This window comes from Papilio polytes, unplaced genomic scaffold (assembly GCF_000836215.1).
Source record: "Papilio polytes unplaced genomic scaffold, Ppol_1.0 DF822845.1, whole genome shotgun sequence".
In the NCBI taxonomy this organism is placed as follows: Eukaryota; Metazoa; Arthropoda; class Insecta; order Lepidoptera; family Papilionidae; genus Papilio; species Papilio polytes.
In genome coordinates, this window is record NW_013526359.1 from 2911707 (window position 1) to 2938238 (window position 26532).

The 26532-nt window shown below is 34.5% G+C and overlaps 2 protein-coding genes across 3 annotated transcripts; both read left to right on the forward strand.

The window, feature by feature from the left end:
* Positions 1-255: 255 nt before the first annotated feature.
* Positions 256-15272, forward strand: LOC106105586. Its single transcript, XM_013285984.1, has 8 exons — positions 256-452; positions 1974-2058; positions 7490-7632; positions 10233-10398; positions 11007-11137; positions 11908-12045; positions 13244-13421; positions 14856-15272. The coding sequence occupies exons 2-8, from the start codon at positions 1987-1989 to the stop codon at positions 14988-14990; spliced, it is 963 nt and encodes a 320-aa protein (XP_013141438.1). The 5' UTR covers positions 256-452; positions 1974-1986; the 3' UTR covers positions 14991-15272.
* Positions 15273-16641: 1369 nt separating this feature from the next.
* LOC106105541 lies at positions 16642-25973 on the forward strand. 2 transcript variants are annotated; one of them, XM_013285915.1, is made up of 9 exons: positions 16642-17516; positions 18343-18504; positions 20274-20356; positions 20605-20753; positions 21577-21742; positions 23024-23148; positions 24758-24895; positions 25279-25453; positions 25713-25973. In XM_013285915.1, exons 3-9 carry the CDS (start codon positions 20285-20287, stop codon positions 25884-25886), a joined length of 999 nt encoding a protein of 332 aa, XP_013141369.1. In that variant the 5' UTR covers positions 16642-17516; positions 18343-18504; positions 20274-20284; the 3' UTR covers positions 25887-25973. The 2 variants fall into 2 exon arrangements, with proteins under 2 accessions (XP_013141369.1, XP_013141368.1); XM_013285914.1 differs by lacking the exon at positions 18343-18504 and having other exon boundaries at positions 16643-17516.
* Positions 25974-26532: the final 559 nt, after the last annotated feature.

Here is a 26532-nt window from a genome sequence, read left to right on the forward strand (position 1 = left end):
TGATCTTTTTTTCATTTTTTTTAACACAAAAAATAAATTTATACTGAAGATATTCAAAATATGCGTCGGAGAATTATTAAATTCTAGCTTAGGCGTTAAAATAGGAGAAATTTTAAAGGTTAAATTGTCTTTGGTACCTGGTAAAAAATAAATGTTTGTAGTCTTTGGTTATTCAGTTAATCATTCACGATTCGCGTGATAGGATGCTTGATTTTGTTTTGATTTTTGAATATTTTATTGGCGCAAGTTACTTTAATTTTATTTCTCATTAATCATAATAATAGAAACACTGTTCAGTTAAAAATTTATTCGTCTAATAAAAATTCATACGAAATAACAGCTTTCGTATTCTACAACTATCAAATGAAAATGTTAAATTACATTTAAAATAATCGTGCTTATATGAAATAGAAGAAAAGCTGGACTTTGGTTTTTAAATTATAAACACTTTGGTAAGTATTTTCTCCAAGATTGCATTAATATTATTCGTTTGTTGAACTAACGGTGTCCAATTTCTAATGGCATCTATGCAGGTACCATGTCACTATTTGTTACGTAGGGCTCGTCGTAATTTTAGTTGCCTTGAATACAGAGAACAAGTTAAGTACTTATCCCACTATTTCTGTCGCTTAGTGATGGGACTCGAGTGATTTTTTTTCACTCGAGTCACTCGGTACTCGTAACTTTCTCACTCGAATGCCACTCGAGTGAAGGTAAGACTCGAGTGATGTTTATAGACGCGAGTCACTCGTAATATAAAAATCGAGGAACCAAAATTTTAAAACCAATAAAACAATGTTAATTTAACATAAAGAAATTGTTTTCGCATTAACGTAAAAGTTACTCAAAAAATCTGTACAAAATGTGTAAAAATAGTGTTTTCCTTTAAACTAAACCTGTCTACATAATAAAGAAACCTCTTATATCATCTATTAGTTGAAATTTTATAGTGTACTATAAATAAGTTCAAATCCATTTTTCCATTTCTTGCAAGTAATTTTCATGAGATCCAAATATTTTGATTTTGTTGAGTTTGATTATGTTCTTACACAATTTTGATAATAATCATGCTTTAAAATTTTAAAGTTAAGTTAAGTAAAGTTAGTTAATTAACTTAAACAAAGCTTAAATAAACTCTACAAAAGAACAGAAATAGTGCGTTTTTAAAAAGATAACAAATTTAACTGAAAATGCTGTAAAAATTTCTTACTCCGCTTAGTATAAACCAACGAAATGGTTATGAGTCACTCGTAATTCGAGTCAACTCGAGTCACTCGCAACTCAGGTTGTCAAAAATTTCACTCGAGTCCGAGTAAGAAAAAAATGACTCGAGTCACTCGAGTAAAAAGCAACTCGAGTCCCATCACTACTGTCGCTATTTGACACCATTGCTCAACCACAATTGATACATCCTATTTCCGGGCTTTTAAATTAATTTAGGGGCCATCTTTGTGCAGTAATGCATTTTCATATATTTTGCGTCTAATAGATTTCAGATAGAACGCATTTTCTCTTATGACAAATAGGTTAACTATGGCCTAACTATGACTATGGCCTAGTCACCCCGTATTAGGGTAGGCTCCGAGCCCCTCGGTGGGGACGTAAAGTGAGCTGGTGATGATGATGATGATGAAATAGGTTAAAAGTAGTTCAAATATAATAGCTTTTTTGTACAGTTTTGATTGACGCTTATTTTTCAACAGGGTTGCGATCTTTTCGAAAAGTTTTAAAAAAATGTTTGTTGTTTTCTATTACGATTTTAAACATGTCAAAACTAAGCATAAGGTGTATTACTTATTGTATAAAGTAATTTCGATGATATGTTATCACACTTTTCTCTTATAAATTTGTTTTCAAAATCATTAATTATCTTGTTATGTACAGAACTAAAAATATGTGGATTAATTAAGTTTGAAACCACAATGTAAATGATTTTAAGTTTACATAAAACTTAATGTAACTTATTGTTTCAGAAAAACTATAACAATGAGCCTATTCAAAACTTTAATGTCCCTGGCTGTGAATAACACAAAGATTGCTGTGAAAAATAATGCAAATGTAAGTATAAAATGTAGTTAATATTATAAAAAAATCAAGAAAGATGTGTACTTCTACATTTCTATTTCTACAAATAAATGTAAAAAAAAAAGATTGGATGTAAGTTATGGTCATTACCACTATTTCTTTATCAATGGTCAATGTTTGAACTATAAATTTTTTAAAACTGTAAAATATTTTTTTGTTTATGTTCTTGCTAAGGAAAATTTAAAAACTTTTAATTTTATTACAAAATTTATAATAAATGTACAATGTAGTTAAGAGATAAGTGATCATTTATTTTCATATGCATTATTTTATTATTTATATGCATAATTAGTTTATGTAACTTTTGTTATCACATAACATAACAAATATTTGTCAATACAATTTTGTACTTACAACATATCTTTTACTACCATAGTTTATCTATTTCTATGTTTATCTTTTAATTTTGGGTCATGGTTTTTGTCGAAACTTTTGACATAAGTTAAGAAATGAAATAAAATAATATTTGTTACTACAAACACTTTATTTTTGATTTCAATCTTTTGAAATACAAATATTGTTCAAAAAATTATGTTTGACTGTCATAACATTCATAGGAAAATCTTTTGTCTCTTTCATTAGTTCTAAAAAAACTGAAATAGCAATCTTAAATGTTTCGTTAAACCCACATTCAAGACATCGCGTGATATGACGCGAAGTCGCACGTTTCTTGTCTGAACACTTATAAAGTTATTTTACTTAACGGTAACATAATAATTCAAAGCTAGAGCATATAAAAACTGTAATTAATTCTTCAGAACCGAGTTATTACTTATTGATCGATTTATCTAATGTCTAAATAAACGTTGTTTATTGCTTAATCTATATTTACGACTGTAATCACACTAATATTATAAACGCGAAAGTTTAGATGGACGGATGTTTGTTAGAGTTTGTAGCCTAAACGGCAGAACCGATTTCGATGAAATTTGGTAAGGATGTAAAGGACAGTCTGGAAGAACACATAGGCTACTTGGTTTTCTTTTTTTTTTAATTCCACGCGGACGGAGTCGCGGGCGAAATCTAGTTATTTATAACTATCTAATCTATTTTAATCACATTATCCAAATGTAATTGATAAATATTTTGATTATTACTATTGATAATATTAATTCTGTCTGTACCTATATCTTAATCTTACTTCTTACTAATATTATAAAGTTTAGATGGATGGATATCCATCCATAACTCTAAAAAATATCCATCGATCTAGATGGATGTTTGTAAGAATGTGTGGCTGAATGGATTACAATGAAATTTAGCATACACGTAGAGCATAGTCTGGAAGAACCCATAAGCAACTTTTATTCCATGCGGACGGAGTCGCGACCTAAAGCTAGTATGATGATAATGTTTTTTTCTAATGTCCGGTTACGTCCAACAGTTTTTCTACTTCGCCGATTGCACAAAAAATGTACTAACAACGGTAGCATAAAGCAGAAGCGAGGCGTAAAGCTAAAAATGCTCCATACCAAGTACAGTCGCAGAAATTCGCGGTGTACCACTTCAGGAGAAATTGCCTTGTTTATTACAACGATATAAACCTCGCCTTCCTACAAATAACTAATTAGATATCAGTGAGTGCAAACGAATAATAATGAAAAGAACTAACCGACTTTTTTGACCGACTTCCCAAAAGAAGGAGGTACTCAATTAGTCTGTATTTTATGTGTGTTACGGCATAACTCCGCCGCTAGTGGATCGATTTTGATAATTCTTTTTTTATCCGAAAGGTAATGCTTGCAGGTGGGTCCCATTTTTTTGTTTGATTTTTGGAGTCTAAGACTACGACGTAGTTAAATAGTTTAGCTCAAAATCGTGCGACGAAATTTAGGGTCATTTGTGCTTTCCTTGCTTACGTAGCCTAAACTATAAGACTTATTTCGTACAGACACATTTATAAGCTACGTTTAATTGACTTTTGTTAACGTGCAAACGATTGTAGCTGATTGTAGGTGTAACACGCCAGTATTTGTTCCTGTGTGATAAAGCCTGTCGTACACAATCTAGATAGCAAACACTCGCTTCGTCTTGTAAAGCGCGGGACGAGCGAAAATGGCATCTCTACCATATGCGCTTTTTCCTTGCCAACTCTAAAAATAGCTTTCTGGATCATACTAAATCCATAATATAAACCAGATTTATATCAAAATTCAGTATATATTAGTTTCTTAGATACCGGAAGGGACTGACTAAACCTATGCTTATTTCTATATCTTTTATTCCGCTGTCGCAGCTGTATACTATAGACTTAAACACTAATCGTGCCATGCAACATTGTATGAACTATTTCTGAACCTGTATCAAATTAATTTGTTACTAGAACACGGCCTCAAGGTCAAAATAACTTGAAATATCGTCTGATGATATGGTTCGATGTTTTTAAGTGGTCAAACATAGATAATTGATCTATGAATGAATTGTAGTGGGAATGAGAAGTATTTATGTATATCCTATGCATACGATTGTTACTGTCCGTAGAGACTTATTCGATGGCCTAATATTTACTTATAGAGTAGTCTTCTTTGTATAAAAAGCCTGGCAATATATTACTATAAATAGATTTAACCCTTTGTCAATTAATTTTTAATAAAGAAATATCTCAAAATCTTTACTACTCATTACCCGCGACTACGTTCGCGTAGAATTAAAAAAAAAATAGTTTATGTAATGTTTTTTTTTAGAATACGTTTCACAACATTCCTCCCGGATACCTTCTAACAGACGTCCATCCATCATTTGGGTGCCTACACGTCTTTACTCTTCTAAGCCGCTAATGAAGTTAATTCGATGAGTGTAATAAGTGAAAATAAACAAAATCTGAACAGTTAAAAAAGCTTATAAAAATTATCGATAAAACCACATCCCTACTCAAATCGATAAGTATCAGAATAATTTAGTGTTGTCACCAAGTTCAAGGCCATCTCTATCGATATAACTGCATATTCTGTACATTTCCATTGCGTCACGCGGCGCACGTGCGCCTGTTGCCAATTGCGATAATTGCAGTTGCACTATAAATGTTGAACCAAACTTCTAATCATGCACTCTATTAGTAGAAATATTGGATCAAATGTTTGCCTACTGCGTCAAATGTTTGACAATTTAGGAACACATACGATTAGAAAGGTATTTGTTATATAAACTACGATTAGAAAATTCCAATGGTGTTCTTAGTTAGTTCTTTTAGTTTGAATTCTCTTTGCTCTCGACTCCGTCCGCGTGATATTAAAATGTTATTAAAAGTAGCTAATGTTACTCAAGGAACTTTCTGCCCCGCACACCCGCGTTGTGGAACGGTCTGTCCTCGGCGGTATTTCCAAACCAATACGACTTAGGGTCCTTCAAGAAGCGAGCCTATCAGTTCCTCAAAGGCCGGCAACGCATCTGTAGTTCCTCTGGTGTTGCGGATGTCCATGGGCGTCGTTGACCACCTAGGTGTACACGCCGCTCGTTTGCCCCCTTTTACTATAAAAAAAAAAATGATAACGTATTATTTATTGGTGAAAGAATTTTAAAAGTCGGCCTCTTAGTTTTTGAGTTATATCAATACATACAAAAATACAAAAAAAAATATCTTTTTTACTTAGTACTAGCTGTTGCTCGCGACTTCGGCCGCGCGATTTGAATAAAAAAATGTGCTTATGTTACTCACTGATAAAGTAGCTTTTATGGTGAAAGAATCTTTAAAATAAGTCCAGTAGTTTTTGAGTTAATACATCCAAAAATAATATTTCCTCTTTATAATATTAGTATAGATAATACAGATAAAAAACCTTTCTCATTTCATATTAATACGCATTTGCTTTTAATAAATTTATAAAACGTTCCTTATTTTTTTATAATAAAGTATTCATAGTGATTCTTATAATAATGAACTTATTGATCGATTGATAAAAAAACCAATTCGTTGATCTTTGACGTCGAGACAACACGCGATACGAGCATGCACTAATGTTACCCAACTCACAAAGACAATTTCAACACGTCCACTGCGGCAAGTAAAATCATAATTCTTCAACTGCTGCGGCGACGGGCCAAACTGCGCCCCCAGATATATTTTTGGCAGTGCGTTGCAGGTCTTTCTAGACCTACCATCACTAGGATATATTAAAAAGCTATAACTTTATATAAAAAACAAACACTTTATGTAATGTAATGTATACACATGAGATAATAGTTTCGCATCACCTGAAGTACCGTGACAAGCCAATATCGACCAGTTACGCAGTGTACGTGTTAATAAAGATGGGATCAATTTTTTTGTTCCTACAACAGATTTTATTAACAAATATGAGATTTTTTCATGGGTTCCGATTCCCAGGAGCACTATGGACTCCAGGTGCAACAGTAACACATTCAATGCCACTATGTTTTAAGTGGTGACATCTGGCTAGGCGAGTCGGCAGTTAATGTGTTAATGCTAGAAATATGCAATAGAATACATATTGCAACGCGTGATCTAATATCGGCACCACAATGTATGCTGTGAATAAGTAACTGTATATTACAGTGTTGAGATATTGTAATATGTTTATATCCGTGTTCACTATGAAACTGATATGTTTATAACACCTAATCTATATCTATACTTCTGTACTAATATTATAAAGAGGAAAGATTTCGTACAATAGTCATGAAATTAAATAAAGCTGGTGGTAAACATTTTTTTTTATTTAAATTCGATAGATAAACGTAAATGATCTTTCCTTGAACACTTAAAATAAATTACACCGATTGTTGGTTGATAAAAAGAAACAAAAAAACATCAACAAAAACTTATTCATGGCCATGAATTGTAAAGTTCAATGACTGGATACGTGTCGTAGTTTAGTGTTAACTTGTACTAAATAAGTTAACATTAGTATCTGATTTCTTTACTGTAAGCCGTACTCAAGTTAATAGTTTAAGCAGTCTCTTAGTGACGGGACATTAGATTTGTTTCTTAATAGTTAAGTTACCTTTTAAAAGAGCGGTAGTATTTTTATTTAAAAGTAGACACATTCAAGATTCATCATTTTTTTTTTATAATATAAGGCGGCAAACGAGCAACCGGCCACCTGAATCCACCGAAATGGAAAGCGACCGCTGCTCATAAACATCCGCATTTGCAGATGCGTCGCCTACCCTTAATTGACGGAGGAGGAGACGCACATAAAGAAGATATTTCTCCTTCATATGCATCTCCACCATCGTCAAATCCACTTTACCTTTCTATCCTTCCTCTTAAGAAACGAGTGGAAAAGGAACTAAAATTGGGCTTCCGGCATCACACTCATCAGACAAAACGCGTAATTATATGTGGTCGTGATCTTACACCGGGCGAACCGGCCCATTCGTGCGAAGATGTTAAAGGGCGCTCTACCACTGTTCATTTAATAATTAAAACTATATTTTGTTTCAGTCATCTCTCAGACCGTTACTGTCATGCGCGCCGGTGGCAATGGTCGGCTTCGACCGCGGCGCTCACAGCCAGGACATCACCAAGAACATCCAGTACATCAGCAATGATAAGATCAAGCTCACACCGGATCCGAAGACAATGAAGTAAGTGGATTAACATCATCATCATCACCATGTACCTTCGGAATGTAAGCACAATATATGCAATCATTGAGGCAGCGGACGTAAGCGAAAGCGTGCCCATAGTCCCGGCCTAAGGCGTTGGAGGAACTGAGGGGTTTAGTGGGTATGCCACCCATTATAGGGGGAGAGACCCACATAGCTACCGCGCCCCCCTGGGTGCGGAGTATGCGTGAAATGCATTCCCCTCGGGCAAAAAAAATTATATACAATCATACGTATAAATGCGAAAGTTAAGATGGATGGATGTTTGTTAGAGTTTTTATTCTAAACGACAATGGATTTCGATAAAAATTGGTATAGATGTGGAGAGTAGTCTGGAAGAATAAATAGGCTACTCACTTTTTTTATTATTTCCACGCAGACGGAGTCGCGAGCGAAAACTAATTCTGTCATAAATCTATCAGTAGTCATATCTGAATTCACTACCTTGTGGCTTCAACGATGTCCATATTTTCTCCGGTAAATGTACTAGTTTATAGTATTTGTATTAACGCAGTGAACAAAGTACTCTTTTAATTCAGCACTTTTCGAGCGTTAATAGAATTTGCGATTATCGTAAAATCGATTCTTAATCATTATTCGATTCTCATGAAATTGATTTCACATATTTATTGCACATATCTAGTAAGACAGGGAATGTTATAGTGGTTTCTTAGCCAATAACAGTTCTGTAAGTTTGAATACTTTGTAATCGATTGTAATGCCTTTGATGCATACAAGTAACATATGCATTACATTACACAATTATATACATAAGGTCGACAGTCAGTAAGCCAGTTACCTAGGGTAATCCATTGTTGTACGCTTGACCTGTTTCAATTCTTGTGCTCTATTGCTAATTGCATACTGAACTCTTTAAATAACCTATGTACATGCATCGTATGTACTCGCACATATTTGACTAAACTATCGCACAACTGTTTTGTCGCACTTTGATGTGTGTAACAGTTGATTTGTCCTGAGAAACAATCGACAATCGCAAAGCAGTTGTTCGAATGTTGGATCAAAAGTGTGTGCCCACTCTTGATGTACGTTACCACTGACAATACATTCAAATTGAATTACCATATGTTTTCACCGCGGAATCCCACGGTTATAGATGACAAAATAGGAAGAGAAACAAAGATAAGATAGACCCAATCTATTTGTATATTTTAAAATAGATATGATAAGGTATAAAAAAATACATGAACTTAAATAGGCATTTAGTAAGTCTCCTATTAGATTCTAGTAAAGATTTAACTGAATTTATTTTTACACTAGCTGTGGCCCGCGACTTCTTCCACGCAATATTAAGATAAAAATAGCCTATAATATGACTGTCTATGTCAGTACCCTTCAGTGAAAGTACGGTCGAAATCGAACCAGCCGTTTCGGAGATTACCCGGAACAAACGCGGCTTGCGGACAGACAGACAGACAAACTTTTTTTAAATGCGATTTTCGTTATTAGCAAGGCAAATACATCATCTTCCCGAAATCTGTAATTTTTCTTTTGATATTACAAACAGACACTCCAATTTTATTGTATATATAGATTACTGTAATCACTGTACAATATTGTAACTTAACGTAGTGATGCAAACATCTCTTTCATTCTCTTTGAAAAAAACAAAGACAACATGTGTCACTGTAATCGAAACGAACAACCATATAAACGTCTACAAAACAGTAGACAGACGTTTAAATTATACATTGATTAGTACAAAGTCCGAATCGACGCAAACGCAGCAGATATGACCACTGCGCTACTTCATGATTTCAATATAAAGACATCGATTACTTTTTTATGACTAATCGTATTATTGGCTAATTATATAATTTAAATTTTAAATCACGCAGGAATAATGGTCTTTTGTTTACAATAAAAAAACACATATCATACTTTTTTCATTGGTAATAAGAGATGGTCGAGAAATTGAGAAGAAAAAGGTTAGCACGGTATGGACGCGATTGGACGATGGGAACATAAACCAGAAAGTGTTAAGATTAAATGTGGATGGCTGCAAAAGTAGAGGAAGACCGAAGAAAGTATGGATTAGACAGATATGACGGCTGATAGAAATGTATGGAAGTGCACATAACCGACCCTCCGTAGGGACAAGAGCAAGTTGAATAAAGTGAAACTCAAGGGATTTCTAATATTGTCAATATTCTTTCTAAATAAGTTACCTAAATACGTATTGTCGATCTAATAAGTCACCATACACACACTACGCACATACACATATAGATAAAGTTGAGGAGTTTTATTTTTTACAACTCGTTCTATAGTAACAGTTTTATTTGAATTACCCTGTATGCCCTTTTTTTAGATTATTAAGTTCAGTTTATTACAACTGTATATCGACCTCCTACTATCTACTGTCCGTTTTACATCTTAGGAAGGGAGTGGCTGAAAACCAGCTCCATACTGGATCTCAATCAGTATCGGTTAAGCTGAGCCTCCCCCTTTTGCCATCGTTTACTAATTTTCATAAATGTTTCTTATTTTGTGTAACACTGTATTTTTTTGGATGGCAATGAAAATGTTTTTATTTATTTATTTATTTATGTTGTCAGGTTGGACAAACAGCTGAACCGTCCTATCTGTATAATGATAAACTGGCTGCTAGCGCGGCAGAAGCACGTGTTGAAATACGCCTCGCTCTACCTCGAGCAGGGCTTCGATGTCGTCTCCGTGTCCTGCACGCCATGGCAACTCATGTGGCCAATGAAGGGATCGCAGGTAACGTATGAATATTTTCACAAACTATTGTTCGCTATTTAGTAATAATAGTATAATAATAATAAACTTTATTTCAAACTACACTTTTTTTTTTTGCTCATAGTTTGTTAGTAATAGAAAAAAACTTAATACCTATGTTAGTCACACATACATCCAAATGTTATTCTAAACTGTACAATTATCGCTTGCCACGTGCAGCTTTATTTAGTAAATCGTCTTTTATAAATTATACTCGTATCCTATACGCGGTTTCAAACACTATATAGGAATTGTTTAATTTCCGCCCTTTTGGTGTTTGTAGTCATAATGCATAATCATACTGATAAAGTAAACTCACTAACATTAATATTTTAAGTGTGTATACAAGAAAAGATGTCATTTCCAAGCCGGTTATGTGCGTGCGTTTCCATGGTCGTAAACCAGTGGGGTAGGTACAGAACTCAGACTATTAAATTTGATTCTAACATACCTCTTTTGCTAGGAATTAATACATCAACGCATTCGTAAGTTTCAAAGTCTCTTGAGGGTTTCGAATAAAAATTGGTATATTGGGGAAGCCTTATGTCCAATGTTAGGCAGATGAAAGCTGATGATGATGGTATTTGCAGCTCGTGGCAGGTGACCTGATGCGGCTGCTGTCGGCCAACGAGAACGATCAGCCGCTGGTGGTGCACGGCTTCTCCGTGGGCGGGTACCTGTGGGGCGAGGTGTGCGCACACGTGATGGCGGACAAGGAACGGTCAGTATGCAAGATTTATACAAATAAAGAACAAAAATAAGTAGCTTATGTCTTCTTCCAGGATATGTTCTACATCTGTGCCAAATTTCATCAAAATCTATTCACCAGTTAAGGATGTATCTTGTAACAAACATTCAACTAAATTGCGTTTAGAATATTAGGAAGATTTACAGTATTAAAACCGAATGAACTGATTTCTATGAATTAGGTGTCATTCCGTTCCTCCTTTCTTGAGTATTAAAGGGTTATATAAAAAAGGCTTAAAATACCTACAGTTGACGTGAGAATAAAAATTTTTATTTCCGAAAAATCCGAATTTGAGTCAAATACCGTGGTTTTTTTCCTTTTTGAATATTACTCACGGTTTCAAGTTTATTTATCTACTGACTGTTGCTCGCGACTTCGTCCCCGTGCAATTAAAATAAAAAAAATAGCCAACGCTGAAAGAATTTTCGAAATCGGCCCAGTATTTTTTGAGTTACTTATTTATTTATACTATTTATGTTAGTACTAGCTTTTGCCAACGACTCCGTCCGCGTGGAATTAAAAACAACAAAAGTGAATAGCCTATGTGTTCTTCCAGACTATCCTTTACATCTATACCAAATTTCATTGAGATCCGTCCAACAGTTTAGGCTACAAACTCTAACAAACATCCATCTATCTGAACTTTCGCATTTATAATATTAGTATGATTAGTATTAATATAGATTCAGTCCGTTTTCCTTGTTTTTTCAATATATTTGAAGTTATTTGTGTAACATTTTCAGTTACCAGCCCGTACTGGACCGCGTGGCGGCGCAGGTGTGGGACTCGGCGGCCGACATCACCGAGATCACAATCGGCGTGCCCATCGCCGTCTTCCCAAAAAACAAGATTATGCAGAAAACACTCAAAGCGTATATGGAGTAAGTTATTAAAACTGACGCTTACTGCCGGTTTCTGAAGTTTCTTTTCATCCACCAAGTGATTCATTAGTTGACCTAAGTTTTTATGAAATTATCGAACTAAAAACACTAATGTATGGTTAAATGTAGCTGGGAAACCGGCCATTAGAGATAGGCGCTTAATGTAGATTTAAACCCGCTACTACAATTCTAAAAGACAGTTTAAATACTGTATGAAGATGAAGTGATATATGAGTTTTGATTGTTAATGATTGGTTTTCGTTTTTCTCGTTTGTATTTTTTTTTGTTCAAGTGATTTTGTTGTATTGTGTTGCAGTGTGTTTTGGAACTGATTAAATGTGTATTATTTATTATTATTATTATTATTATTATTATTATTATTATATTATGTCAGTTGATGTGTACAATACATATTGTTTAACGTTTCTGAGCGCAGTAAAAATTCAAGCAACTTTAATGTTTCATTGTACTTTTATATTTGCGATTTATTATTATTTAATATTCTTTTTATATTGTCTAATTACATTTCTATTAACATCTGTCAGCTCTTAAGAATTTAAAAAAATCTAATTTTGTAAAAGTATTTTTTCCGCAATAGTAAATAATAATATATATTCTATCCAGACATAAATATCAAGTAAATATATCGCTGATATCAATACGATATGTCTGTAAGAAGTAATTAATTATATTTTTATCTACTTTGTGTAATATTTGTTACTATACCATAGTAATGTCGTTTCATTCAAATAAATCCGCTTTGCAATATCTTGTCTGGTATGACTTTGGAAGATTACGTGACCGTTTGAAGTTACTAAAGTTATATCTGTTACTGATATGTATGTCCATTTGTATTTATTTGATTACTAGCTTTTGCCCGCGACTTCGTCCGTGTGAAATTCGAAAGTTCAAAACTTACGTTCGCCCTTTTTTTTCAACCTATTACCAAAAGTATTAAGTTAGTAGTAATCTACGTAATAACAGAAATCTACCGATGCAAGATTCAAAATTTCTAAGCCCGAGTTTGTAAGCTGATTTTTCGGTTACCTTTATTTGTGACCGCGATATCTTCTAAATTTTAATACTCTAAAGGACAATTATGGGCAGCGGTCGCTTCGCTTTTTGACGGATCCAGGTGGCTGCTTGTTTTCTACGTTGTGGCATAAAAAAAATATAAATAAATGTGTTTATTGTGCAGGTATCATATGAAGACGTTCCACGACGCGGCGACGACGCACTACATCAGGTCCTCGCAGCTGTTCCACACCAACCTGTGCCGCGCGCCCGCGCTCTTCCTGCTGTCCAGCAGCGACCCTGTGGGCGCGGAGCACAGCAACCGCGCGGTCTACCAGTCCTGGTGCAAGATGGGCATCAAGGTATACTAAAGACAATTTAGTAATAGACAACTTTATACATCAGTCTTCCTTCAAAAATTCTTTCACCGTTAAAAAACTGCAATGTTTATATTTTTTAATTTCACGTGGATGTCGCGAGCTATAACTAGTCTATTGTAAAGAGGATTGGAGTTTTGGATTCGTGTAAAAAATGTTAAGCTAATTTTAAAACTTCTTTCACCATTAGAAATTTAATTTATCTGTAAGTAACTAAGGCTATGTTTTTTATTATTTTTTTAATCACGCGGACGAATGACGCAACAGCTAGTAATTATACTTATTAGTGAACCTTACTAATATACTAGTATAGTATTGTTATATTTGTGCTAAGCGAATGCGAAAGTTTAGATGGATGGATGTTTGTAAGAAGATAACTCCAGAACAGCTCAATTGACCTCGCTGAAATTTGGCATACATGTAGAACACTAACTTTCGCTTGTGATTCCGTCCGAATAAAGCTAAAAAGTAAAGTAGCCTATTTGTTCTAGACTTTGCTCTATACCTAATGCATTTCATCGAGATCAGTGCAGCAATTTAGGCTACAAACTCGAATAAACATTGGTTTTTGGATTTATAATATTAGTTAGATATTCTAAAAAAAAAACGTACTAATTATAATCATACTAAGATTATAAATGAGAAAGTTTAGATGGATGGATGGATGTTTATTAGAGTTTGTAGCCTAAACGGCTGAACAGATTTCAATTACATTTGGTATAGGTGCAGAGTATGGTCTGGAAGAACACATAGGCTAATAGGGAATATGCATGTATTTTTTCTTTTTTTAAACGATTCTACTTGTTATAAAATAACCACAAAAAAAAATTGACGCGAAAATATTCAACCATTGAGCTAAAAATAATAAAATAAAATTACGACCATTTTCGAGCGACTAAAACGCGACCGGAGTTGTTTGTAACATACGCTCAGATGTCACTTCGACGTAAAACACAACAAAGCTTCTCAAGGTCAAAAATCGATTCATTTTTATTATTCTTGGTACAAATAAGTGGTAATTAATAATTCTATTCATTATTTTTTTACTTTAAAGTTGGTTTTGATATCGAGTTTACAGTAAAATACTTAAAGAGTGAATTTCTATATAAACTAACGTAAATGAACTGTGTATTGTCAACACAGCGACGCCATATCAGATAAGCCACTTGCGTCGACCAATAGTGTGCGTTTTAGAACTTAGCGAGAGAATTTGAAAAAAGACACTTTTTAATGATTAAATTTTGCCACTAAATTAAATATTCACATTATATTTAAAAAAAGTCTTTGCAGGAATGTTTTTATAGTAATAAAGTATACTTAAAAAAAGTTTGGTACAATTTGGCGTCATATGCATATTGCCTATTCCACGCGGACGGATTCGCGGGCGAAAGCTTGTAGATAATAATTTATTTATTCCAGTGTACATGGCAGTGCTGGGACAGGTCCCCGCACGTGCAGCACTTCAGCAAGCACCGCGAGGAGTACGTGCGCCTTGTGATGGCCCATCTCAGAGAACACGCGCTGCTCGCACACAAGACACGTGCACACGCTTAAAACGGAATATCTAGGAGGGGGCTACTGATTTGGTCTTATTTCTAGATTTTTATATCTATTTTTACAATTTTTCACCCTCTGAAGAGGTTAAGGGTACCCCTCCTAGTGATGACCTAATCCTAGATAGATTAATGTTCAACTAGGGATGGCAGAATTGTATTAATTCAGAAATGTAAAATGTAGTAGTCTTGGAATCATCATCACCAGCTCACTATACGTCCCCACCGAGGGGCTCGGAGCCTACCCTAATAAGGTGACTAGGCCATAGTCAACCACGCTGGCCCAATGCGAGTTGGTATATAGCTCAATAAGTCTTGGAATATAGCTCAATAATTCGTCGATTAAATAGAAAAATGACATTTTTCATTATTTTTTTTAAATAATTTAAACTTTCAATGATTGTATTGAAAAAAAAATATATTTTGTAAACTGCCATTTTTCTATTTAACCGACGAATTAACTGGCGCCAGTGAATCCGTACAATCTATGACTGGCTGCGAAACTGTCCAACTGTACTGGCAATGTGTTAACGTGGCATTAAAAAGTATAAAAATGTTATTTTAAAAAAAATATTAACAGTTTTTACTTTATTTTCATCGAAATAGTGTTTTGAAGGTTAGTAAATGCAGTCTCTTACCTTTTTAGGGTTAAAATGTATTTTTTTTAATAATGATAAACGTTTTTTGAAAATTTTTGCCATCCCTGATTTAGACTAAATTGTACTGAAGAATTTAATAGGTTATCTTTGTATCCTTTCCTAGCTTTTATATCTAAAGGCTCTCGATAAGGTAAAACTTAGGCTAATGTTAGTTAAATTTAAGTTTTTTTGTGCAATTCGTTAAAGTTTCATTTTTAATAAGAATTTCGACACCTATTTATGTTCGATCTGAGACTTTGTGCTCTATTTCTAGTTTTTTTATAGTAAAAGGCACAAGAGGCCACTTGAATTCGTCAATATGAACTCCCATAGATATCTGCATTTTTGTCTCATAAAAAATGTTAAATTGCGACAAGTTTCAAATACTTGTTTTGGGTAGTTTATTAACTGTTTTATACTTTTAATAAACATAGTTGTAATTTCTCAATTAATTAATTGGTAATAAGGACATAAAATATGTTTTAAAGAACCTTATAAACATGCTTATACCAAAAACAAAACAGAATAATATAAAGTTTCGCCATTTTGAGTTCATATTAACACGCCTAGTTAAAATGAATAGCAATATTTTAAGACCACGTGTGTTTGTAGTTTGTTAAATATTTTTTATACACACCAATGCATATTGTATTAGATTTTTTAAAATAAATACATAACTTTTAAAAGAGATTTTATTTAACCCCAATTAAAACATATTTCTTATTCGAAGTTTTTTTTTTATTAGAATAGTATTGTATTATCTGTGCATGTCGAAATTTAATTCAATTGATAAAAAAAAAACAAAGTACATTTGGTGCATATCGTATGTGTAGTCTGGTGTAATCTATGCAGTAATTGTTCCTACTTTATGTAATTTAAGTAAATTATCACACGAGTACAAATATAGTAGAACCTCGATAACTCAAACTTCGGTAACTTAAAAACCTTTATAACTTCAAAAAATATGTTCCCTACCCATCAGAGCCCAAAACCTCTACGACAAAGACCCTTGATAACTTAAAACCTCTATAAAATGTTTTGTGTTTCCCTTGGACTTTAACTTATCGAGGTTAGAACCTACAGTAGACTGTACATGCTTCTTATTATTTTTTAATAAAATAATTTTAACAACAACGGGGAATCCCCAGAATAGACATTCTTTTTTTATTTTCATTATATGCGGACGTAGTTTTTAAGTATTATTTTGCTACCACTTTTTTAAGTTTGATGGATACAAAGATATAGGATCATTGAGAAATGTATAAAAGGATTGTGTGAATGCGGACGGGTGTAAATACAGATATGACGGTTGATATAAATGTATGGAAGAGTAACATACTGTGCTGCCTTCCTTAGGGACACAGAATACTTTGTAACATAATGAAACATTTTGCTTAGGGAAAAGGGCAAGAGGAAGAGTAATTTTTGCTGAACATCTCTGTCTACCCTTATTTGTTACATGCTTGAAGGTTACGCCAACCTGCTACGATTAGATTTTGTAAACATTACGGTACAAAAACTAGACTAGACTTTGAACTCTATGACTCAATCAAAAGCATGCATTTAAGATAACAGTGCACGTATACAAAATGCTTTTTGCAAAAAAACACATTTGACAGATAACAGGAATATGGCGGGAACACGCGTTCCGTTCGTGTTCGCGCTAAAAATGGCGAAATTAATTCAGTATGTTTTGCGACGCCGCCGATGTTGGCGCGTTCATGTTCTTGTTTTATTCCTTTTTACTATAATCTAAAATCACTAGACGTGCGACTTATGTTTACATTTTGTTTGTTGATTGTTTTGTCTTTAACAATTACTAAAGTTATTACAAGTTGTTTTTTTAATTCTTGTTGAAGAATTTTATGAAAGCGTGATACTAAATACCGGTGAGTTTTATTGCACAACTTATCATTAGTACCGTAATGTGAAGGTTTTTATATGCTTTTAAATTCAATGCCTTACATCCTTTTTGTAGGAGCTATATATGTTTATATTCATAGCCATAATAGTTAGTAGGGTAAAAGAGGGTAATGGGGGTCACTTAAGGGAAAACTCATATAACATTTTAATTACAAACAAAATATTTATTTCAACCTCCTTGAAGCAAAATTTACTTAATAGACTATCATTTGAGATCAATTTCAATCAACTTTGGAAATTACAGTGATTTAAAAAAAAATATAGATTTGACTCCCATTACACTAGCATGGGGGTAATGGGGATCACCCTGAATAATGGCCATTTTTTTCACTATGTTCGCTTGTTCTGTTCTTGTTCTCTGTTGACTAAAGACAGTAAATCGTCCGAGATGTGTTCCTAGAGTAGAACCTTTTTTAATTCTTTTCTGTAGACTAGAAAAAGGGATGAACATTACTTTCTCAGCATTTCTTATAGAAGAACCTTCATCAACGAGTTTAACAGCTTTCTCCAAGTTAGCACCAGACTAGGAAGCCTTTTCTGTTATCCTAACACGTACTTTCGGCATCTGGAAGAAAATAAAAGCAACGTAACCCAACATGCGTTGTTGAGAGTCGGGTGACTCTCATTACCCGCAACTACGTATCATAAGGATAAAATTGAAATAAAAAAGACTGTGACACATTTATAAAATCTAAACAGCAGATTACAATTTCAAACATCTGATCTAAGTACATTTAAATGTCATAATTGCATGCTTCAAAATATTCGGTACTCACCTTATAATTTGTGTAGACGCAAAATTACATCGGCGGAGCGCAAAAACAAAACAAACACGCTTCTCAGGGGCACGGCTGCCGATTGACGCGAATCGTCCCTGGATGTGCCAGGGAAACAGAACGGAGGAGAGGACATCGTTTACGCGTTGCTCGCATCTACTCTTTCGTGAATAAAATGGTGACTCTCATTACCCGCTGGCCCCCATTACCCTCCCTTCCCCTATTATCTGTGATCATATATAAACACCACCTTTAATAGTGAGAAATATTAATTATAACTTGACCTTGCATTTTTTCCAAAAGTAGTGAAAATTTCCAGGTAGCAAAAAGGTCTATTTATTTTACAAAATTAGTAAACCTGTTGCTAGTCATTAGTCACCTCTACTCCAAGACCAAGTAATACGGAGGAAGCGAGAAAAAAGATTAAAAAAGTCAAATTAAAATTCCAATGGGATATTAACATTTGGTTTACATTTAGCGAATACAGTCGGACAGTAGCACAGAACATGGACTGTGGACTCACTGTCGCCAGTTAGTGTTTACATTATGCTAGTAGTAAGCCAGTACTGATTTTGAACACTTATGCGCGGTGTACACTTGGTCAGGAGCGCTCTGGATGGACCGTCAAGAACTGGCAGAGTTACCGATAACGGATGCCAATGAGTGTCGCTTGCTGACGTAGTCCGACATTACTGGCCAAGTGTAAACCGGGCATTAGTGCTCAAAAGGGCATTGCTGGGATAATTTAAACCAGGTATAAGTTACTTAACCATGTATTTAGCTGATAGGATATTAAGATGTACCCCTATCGACCTATGTAAGAAATATGGCAAGAAAATAATGAGTTTTTAAGTAGTTTCTTGATGTTTTGGTATCTCTGGTTCTTAAATCGATAAACCAAAGTAACTCGTTCATCAAATAAACGTAATCCGTAACTGACATTCTCATTATTTCTAGACAGCTAAAGTCGTTTATTTTGTACTTATAGTGATATTAAATAGTAATTTAGGACACAGAGCGGTACTAAATGTCAAAGTTTAAGGTCTGAGTTACACAACAATAAAAAACAATGTAACTATTTTATCTATAAAGTAATAAAATTACGTAACTTTTACAATGGTAGAGCCCGCTTTAACATGTTCGCACTGCAGGGTCGGCTCGCCCGGTGTAATACCACGACCACATAGAAAACAAGCGTGAAGTGGAAGCAATTCCGCGTTTCGTCTGATGAGTGCGTGTGAAATGTCCTATTTATGTGCGTCTCCTCCTCCGTCAATTAAGGGTAGGCAGGCATCTGCAATTGCGGATGTTTATGGGCAGCGGTTGCTTTCCACTTCGGTGAATTCAGGTGGCCGCATGCTCGTTTGCCACCGTATCTTATAAAAAAAAAGTGGTCTTTTGTAATAAATGTCACTGGTTTATATGGCTAAGGACTGCCGTACACGGATCATAGCGCCGGGTCTGTAGCTGCAACTACAAAAGCGATAAAAAGATACGTTATTATTGGGGCATTTAGAATATGTATGTCTTGCGGTGGCAAAGGTATTCTGAGGTTCGTGTATGGTGAACGTCATATGCACTGAGTGCAAAACCATCGCCTGCTAGAAATTGTTAGTACCGACTGCTTGGAACAGTACGTGTTAAGTCGACTTGCGCATTTTAATGCCAGAAACAATTACGAACCACCCTTGAGCAAATATAATTACAACGAAAAATAACTAGTACAGGTTTTAAATTTAAATATATTATTCATTATTTTATCCATTTCAATATTTAAACATTTTATTTTTAGATTTAACGTTATAAATGAATAAAATTTAATCTGTTTAAGGAAAATCGCAAATTAAATTCAAATCAAAATTATTGTTTTTTCAAGCGGATATGGAGATACCATCACATAATAATGCTATTCAGTTTGAAACGTTTTTAAATAAAATGTTATTACAGGGCTTCCAAAAATGGGAGAAATCGCGAGAATTTTAACTCTCGTCAATTGCCACGGTAGAGCGAGCCACAGTATAACAAAGCAAGTAAGTTTAAATGTAAATTACAGTAGAACCTCGATAACTCAAACCTCTATAACTTCAAATAATAATATGTTCCCTTCTCCTCAGAGCCAGAAACCTCTACAACATAGACCCTTGATAACTTAAAACCTCCATAACTTAAAACATTTTGTGTTTCCCTTGGTTCTACTGTGCTAGCTTTCGTCCACGATTTCGTCCACCAAACAAAAAGTAATAGTTATTTTAAAATCGCATATTTTCATATTCTCCAGCTATCAACATGCTTGAAGCGACCTCTAGTCTACGCTTATCCACTCACTGTGAACAGCGACCGAAGTGCGCACACGCAATACATCACCAGAAACATTAAACACATCAGCAATGATAAGATCAAATTGACCGTAGATCCTCAGACTATGAAGTGAGTACAAATTAATCACCATCTTCCTCCTTATCCTTCTCTCGTAGGCTCCTAATAACTATCATGCGTCATCTCAGTCATCACTCCATCATGTCACCTTTCACGCAATCCAACTGACAATCATAAATCATAACTATTCTTGTTACACGCGATTCATCAGTCTTATACCATGCTAACCTTTTACTCCTTGATTTCGCTACTTCAAGTGAGTACAAATATACAGTTTGATAGAATTCACCACGAGAGAGAAAGTAAATTAAAGGATGTTTCTAACATCCATTCAAATTAATGTAAACGCTTGTGCGACCGTCCAGGGCGCTGGACGAAAAAGGGCGTAACTAGACTTGCATTGTCTCACGTGGTTCTGTTAACGCCCTCAAAGCCTTGGTAAAAAACGGGGCTCTAAACTCTTGCCCAGGGCGCTGGTGGCACTAAAACCTGAAACTTGGTGTAATTTCATACTGAACTAGCCCGCGACACTATTCGCGCGGGTGTAATGTACCTATGTGTTGTTCCAGACTATGTTTTAAATCTGTGCCAATTATTATTAATATCCGTTTGGCCGGTTAGGCTGGTAACTCTAACAAACATCCATCCATCTATCTATACGACTACCATTTTTACTCTCCAGCCCTATACATAAAGCAGTTATACTTTATTTCTATCATAATATTCCCTTATTACCAGGCCTAGTCTATAGTGAGGGTTGGCAATTTCAGAAAGAAGCGATTTAAAAGTAAGAGATAATATTTAATAAGATAATGATTGTAAAATAACTAAATTTTAATTTCATAACTTTTGTTTTTAAATATTGTTTCTCTAGATGTGCAGAACCACTAAACAAACCCATGTGTATCATGTTGAGCTGGTTGTTATCAAAACCGAAACACGTTCTGAAATACGCGGAACTGTATTTAGAGCAGGGCTATGACGTCATCTCCGTCTTCTGTACACCCTGGCAGCTCATGCGACCTATGAATGGAGTAAAGGTAAGAAAAAAAATTCAATATTATACGACGAAAAGAGTTACCTGTCCTACCAAATTGTAAATTGTCTGATAACAAACCAACGTGTAAAATATGGGATGGAAATATCGGAATTTGTTTCCTTAATTGACAGTGATATTTTAAAAGCTATCTGAGCCTCTATCAGCCAGTCTTGGGACAGGTCCTAAATCTCTTTAAATATGTAATTCTTTGTCTTGATGTGTCTTTTCAATAGTTGTCAAATGTATTGGTTGCTTTGAATATCGCACGAGTAGAACAGAACACAACTGAGCCGCTAAGATATTTGAAACGACTTATACTAAGTATTTGTCCTAATAAAGATGTACATAATATATCAAAAGTTACGTGGCGTAGACGCCTTGAAATAATTAGAACTTATATTTTACTAGCTTTCGCCCGCGATTCCGTCCGCGTGGAATTGAAAGAAAAACAAAAGTGAATTGCCTTTATGTGCTCATTCAGACTATCCTCTACATCTATGCCAAATTTCATAGAAATCCGTTCAGCCGTTTAGGCTACAAACTCTAACATCCATCCATCTAAACTTTCACATTTATAATATTAGTAAGATTTTTCATCCAATATTTGATCATCACATTTACGTCAATTCTTTATCACTTCATCAGATATGACGTTTTCATAGCGGATAAAATGGAATTATTTGCACACGAAAATTTGTAGCTTTAGAATTGATCGTTCTTTTATCTAATTAACACATAACAAAACATGTTTTTGTCCGTAAATTAAATAATCTTCAGCTTAGCGACAATACCTCATCGAAATTTTAAATTACTAACTTGAACTCAGAGACTCCGATACAATTAGCGGAAATGTCAATAATGAAATTCCTTGGCTTGTGAGCTTCAAACATTTATTCTAATGTAGTAAAAAGGTTGTGTTGACACAGCGTTACAGAATTCTGATTTTTTTTTAAATTACGAACACAAAACATTACCCTATCTGTAATACAGATGCAAAACTACCCCATGGTAAGGGGTCAAAGCTCTTCCTTAAAATCATGCCCTACCTTTATGACATGTGACAGGGAATCCCCCTTTTTAATCTTCCTTTAGCCCGTACTTCTTCGGCAAATAAATTATTTTTTTCTATCCTACCTGCCTGCCTCAAATTTGACTCTACAACTTTGAACTTTCCTGGATGAAGTAAAATGAATCGTAACGTAAGGGGTTATAGTTAATTTTTGTCTGGCAAGTTAAAAGGCATGTAATTCTCATATTTAGACAAGGAATTAATTCTTCATAGTTGGTGGCTCGGGATTTAATCAAGTTTATGGCAAATAATGGTAACAAGTTCGTGGTGCATGGTTTCTCTGTCGGCGGCTACGTGTGGTCGGAGGGACTAGTATATGCTGTTAAAAATAAAAAAATGTAAGTATGTTTAAGATTTTTACTTAAAGTCAGTTTAATTTGTTTTATTGTGTAGCTGTTCATTTAAAATTCTGACCTTGACCTCATGCACAATTAGATGTCGAAGTATTGTTTCGTTACGCACATAATATATTACTTAGTTGATTACAAAATCCATTATCTTTAGTGTAACACTAGCTTTAGCCCACGACTACGTCCGCGTGGAACGAAAAAATGGGACCCACCTGCAAGCATTACCTTTCGGACAAAAAAAGAATTATCAAAATCGGTCCACTAGCGGCGGAGTTACGCCGTAACACACATAAAAAAACCATACAGACGAATTGAGTACCTCCTTCTTTTGGGAAGTCGGTCAACAAAAGTGAGTAGATTATCCGTTCAGCCAACATCCATCCATTCATCTAAACTTTCGCATTTTATATTAGTAAGAAGGTAAAGCAATATACAAAAATAAGAATTAAAATGCAAATAACTATCACTTTGAGTTTCGGTGGCTCAGTGGTTTAAGCACTTGACTTGCAATCTACAGGTCTTGGGTTCGAATCCCGTTGTATCAATGTTAGTTTTAGAAATTTCATATGTACATAATTTACCCGACGTTCTTACGGTGAAGGAAAACATCGTGATGCCTGCACGTATCGGCAAAGAAATTCAAAGATATTTGTGAAGTTAACCAACCTGCAGTGTGCCAGCGTGGATGACAATGACCTAGTCACCCCTGATTAGGGTAGGCTCCGAGCCCCTCGGTGGGGACGTATAGTGAGCTGGTGATGATGATGATGATGAACAATCACTTTTCTCAGTGCGAATGAGAGAACATCTATACTATATTCTATAATAGTTAACGAGGAAAGATTTGTATTTTTGTACGTGTTGAAATAACTCAAAAACTACTCGTCAGATTTCAAAAATTCTTTCACCATTAAAAAGCTACGTTATCAGTGAATAATCTAGGCTATATTTTTTATTACTTTTCTAATTTAACGCGGGCGAAGTCGCGAGCAACAGCTACATACATAACCTCTTTTGCAAACCCTCTTTTTTATTTCCTTTAATTACACTGACAGACAATAAAACGCTTTATAACAAAAACTGCTTTATCGTTTACAGGAAAACGATTAAAATACTCACATTTTGTACCCATTGTTCGAAACAGCTGAAAAATAAAATAACTTATAAAGATAAGTAACATTGGCCTTGAATTTAAAAGCAGGATATTCTAAACTATTTTATAAATAAATAAGAAAATAATAAGCATTCATTTATTTTGTCACTTCGTAAACGTGAGGCCGATTACTGCAAAAAAAAATAATCGAAATTGAATTTACGAGATTTTTTTGTTTGAAATCTTTTGGGTGACAAAAAGCAAGCAGCCACCGGAATTCTTCAAAATAGCAAAGTGACCGTTGACCATAGACTATAAACCAGATGCAAGCTTTAATAAGCGTCCTTTTCTCTATTACCAGTTGTGCAATTATCTAATTAACTACATAAAATAGAAGTAATTGTAAACTGAACTCAATGTAAAACACACAAAAAAATTACAGCCGTCAATTTTCTATAGATTAATTGTAAAAAAATTGTTTATTCTTGTTTTACTTATATTTAGATATCAGCCGGTACTAGACCGTGTGGAAGCACAAGTATGGGACTCTGTGGCGGACCTCACGGCCGTCACTGTGGGCGTGCCGCACGCGCTCTTCCCTAATAACAAACTATTGCGTAGTACATTACATTCCACATTAGAGTAAGTATTATTAACATTTACTACTTGCAGTTTCTACTAAACTGTTATTTTGTTTGACTATAATTTGGTGTCTTCCATTGGTCATCGAGATGCTTGAAGTCTACCTTAATTTAGGGATTTTTAATATACAAACTGAGCAAATGAGATAGTTTTTCATGAATATTCGTAACGTTTTCGTAACATGATCAACAAAGTATTAGATTTTTTCAGTGACTTTGCTGTTTTTCCGCAAAAATTCGTAATACATCCTTTGGAAATAAAAATAGACAAAGAGTATAAATAAACCAGAGCTGTCATGGCGATCTGTGTTTTAGAATCGGTTTATAAGGTTTCTTTTTAATTAAATAATTAAGATTAATACATATTACATTTTACATCCACAGATTATATCTGAAAGTGTTCAGTTCCGTAACAGCGCAGTACAAGCTCGCATCTGACACGTACTACTCAACACCGTGCCGCGCGCCCGGACTCTTCCTACTGTCCAGTAGCGACCCTGTCGGCGCTGAGACAAACATACAGAACGCTCACGACACGTGGCTACAGATGGGGATAAAGGTGACCTTTATGAGGAAGTTCTGACAATAGACGACGAAATCTTGATAATAATTTACAAGGATTTGCAATGCATTAAATCGCTATACTTGACAATCGTCCGCTAATTTCTCACAAAGATCTAGCGATATCCTGTTTCACGAGGCATTATTAATTTATTTAAAAACTACTATTTCGCATAGATGTCATTATCGATAGACAAATATTAATTTGTACCTATGTTTGCATTTACATAATTACAGTATTGATTATATCTTTACAGTGCACCTGGAAGTGCTGGAAGAACTCTCCCCACGTACTCCACTACATGCATCATCCAGACGAGTACCGCGATCTGGTGCTGGCTCACCTGCGCGAACACACCACCGTCGTCCGCGAGAAAGCCTCTGAGAGACAACATGACAGTATACAAGAAAAGAAAAGAGCTACCGCCTAACTACTCTGTGATAATTTACATATATTTAGATTTTGTTTATTGTTTATCCTTGACTTTTAAAAAGCTTGTTTTAAAATAAACTTTTAAGTAAAGTTATAAAACTTAAACTTAATGTAAGGTTTGCGGTTTCTATAACACTGTTATAATTAATAATTTAATAATAAGTAATATTATTTGGTGCGTTTTAATTTAATAAATAAGTTTTTTACTTTCTGTATCTGATAATAAAATTGTTTGAAAAAATAACGTTGTTTCAATCCCTCGCCCTTGTTCTTTTTTCCTAACCAATATTACCCAACTAGTTAGGTAAAGCATTTTTATACGTTTGGCAATTAGTTGTGAAAGAGGAACATTTTTTTCCGCCTTCGTAACCAAAAGGTTAAAAACACTTTTTTTATTTTCCGGGCCATCTATAACTATTACAAGAACTATTTTGCCTTAATATTCCAAATAATGTCTGTGTGATGTTCGCCAGAGTGAAATTGACCGCGCGCTTTCAGGCAAAGTAGTATCAGTGGTTTGGTATCCGGCGCTTGTATAAATGCGTGTCGGAGGCCTTTTAGTCGTTTGTCATCTAATGGTATAAAACATGGAATTGGCAGGACTTCGGGGCTTAAAACATAAAAAACTGCGACCAAAATAATGT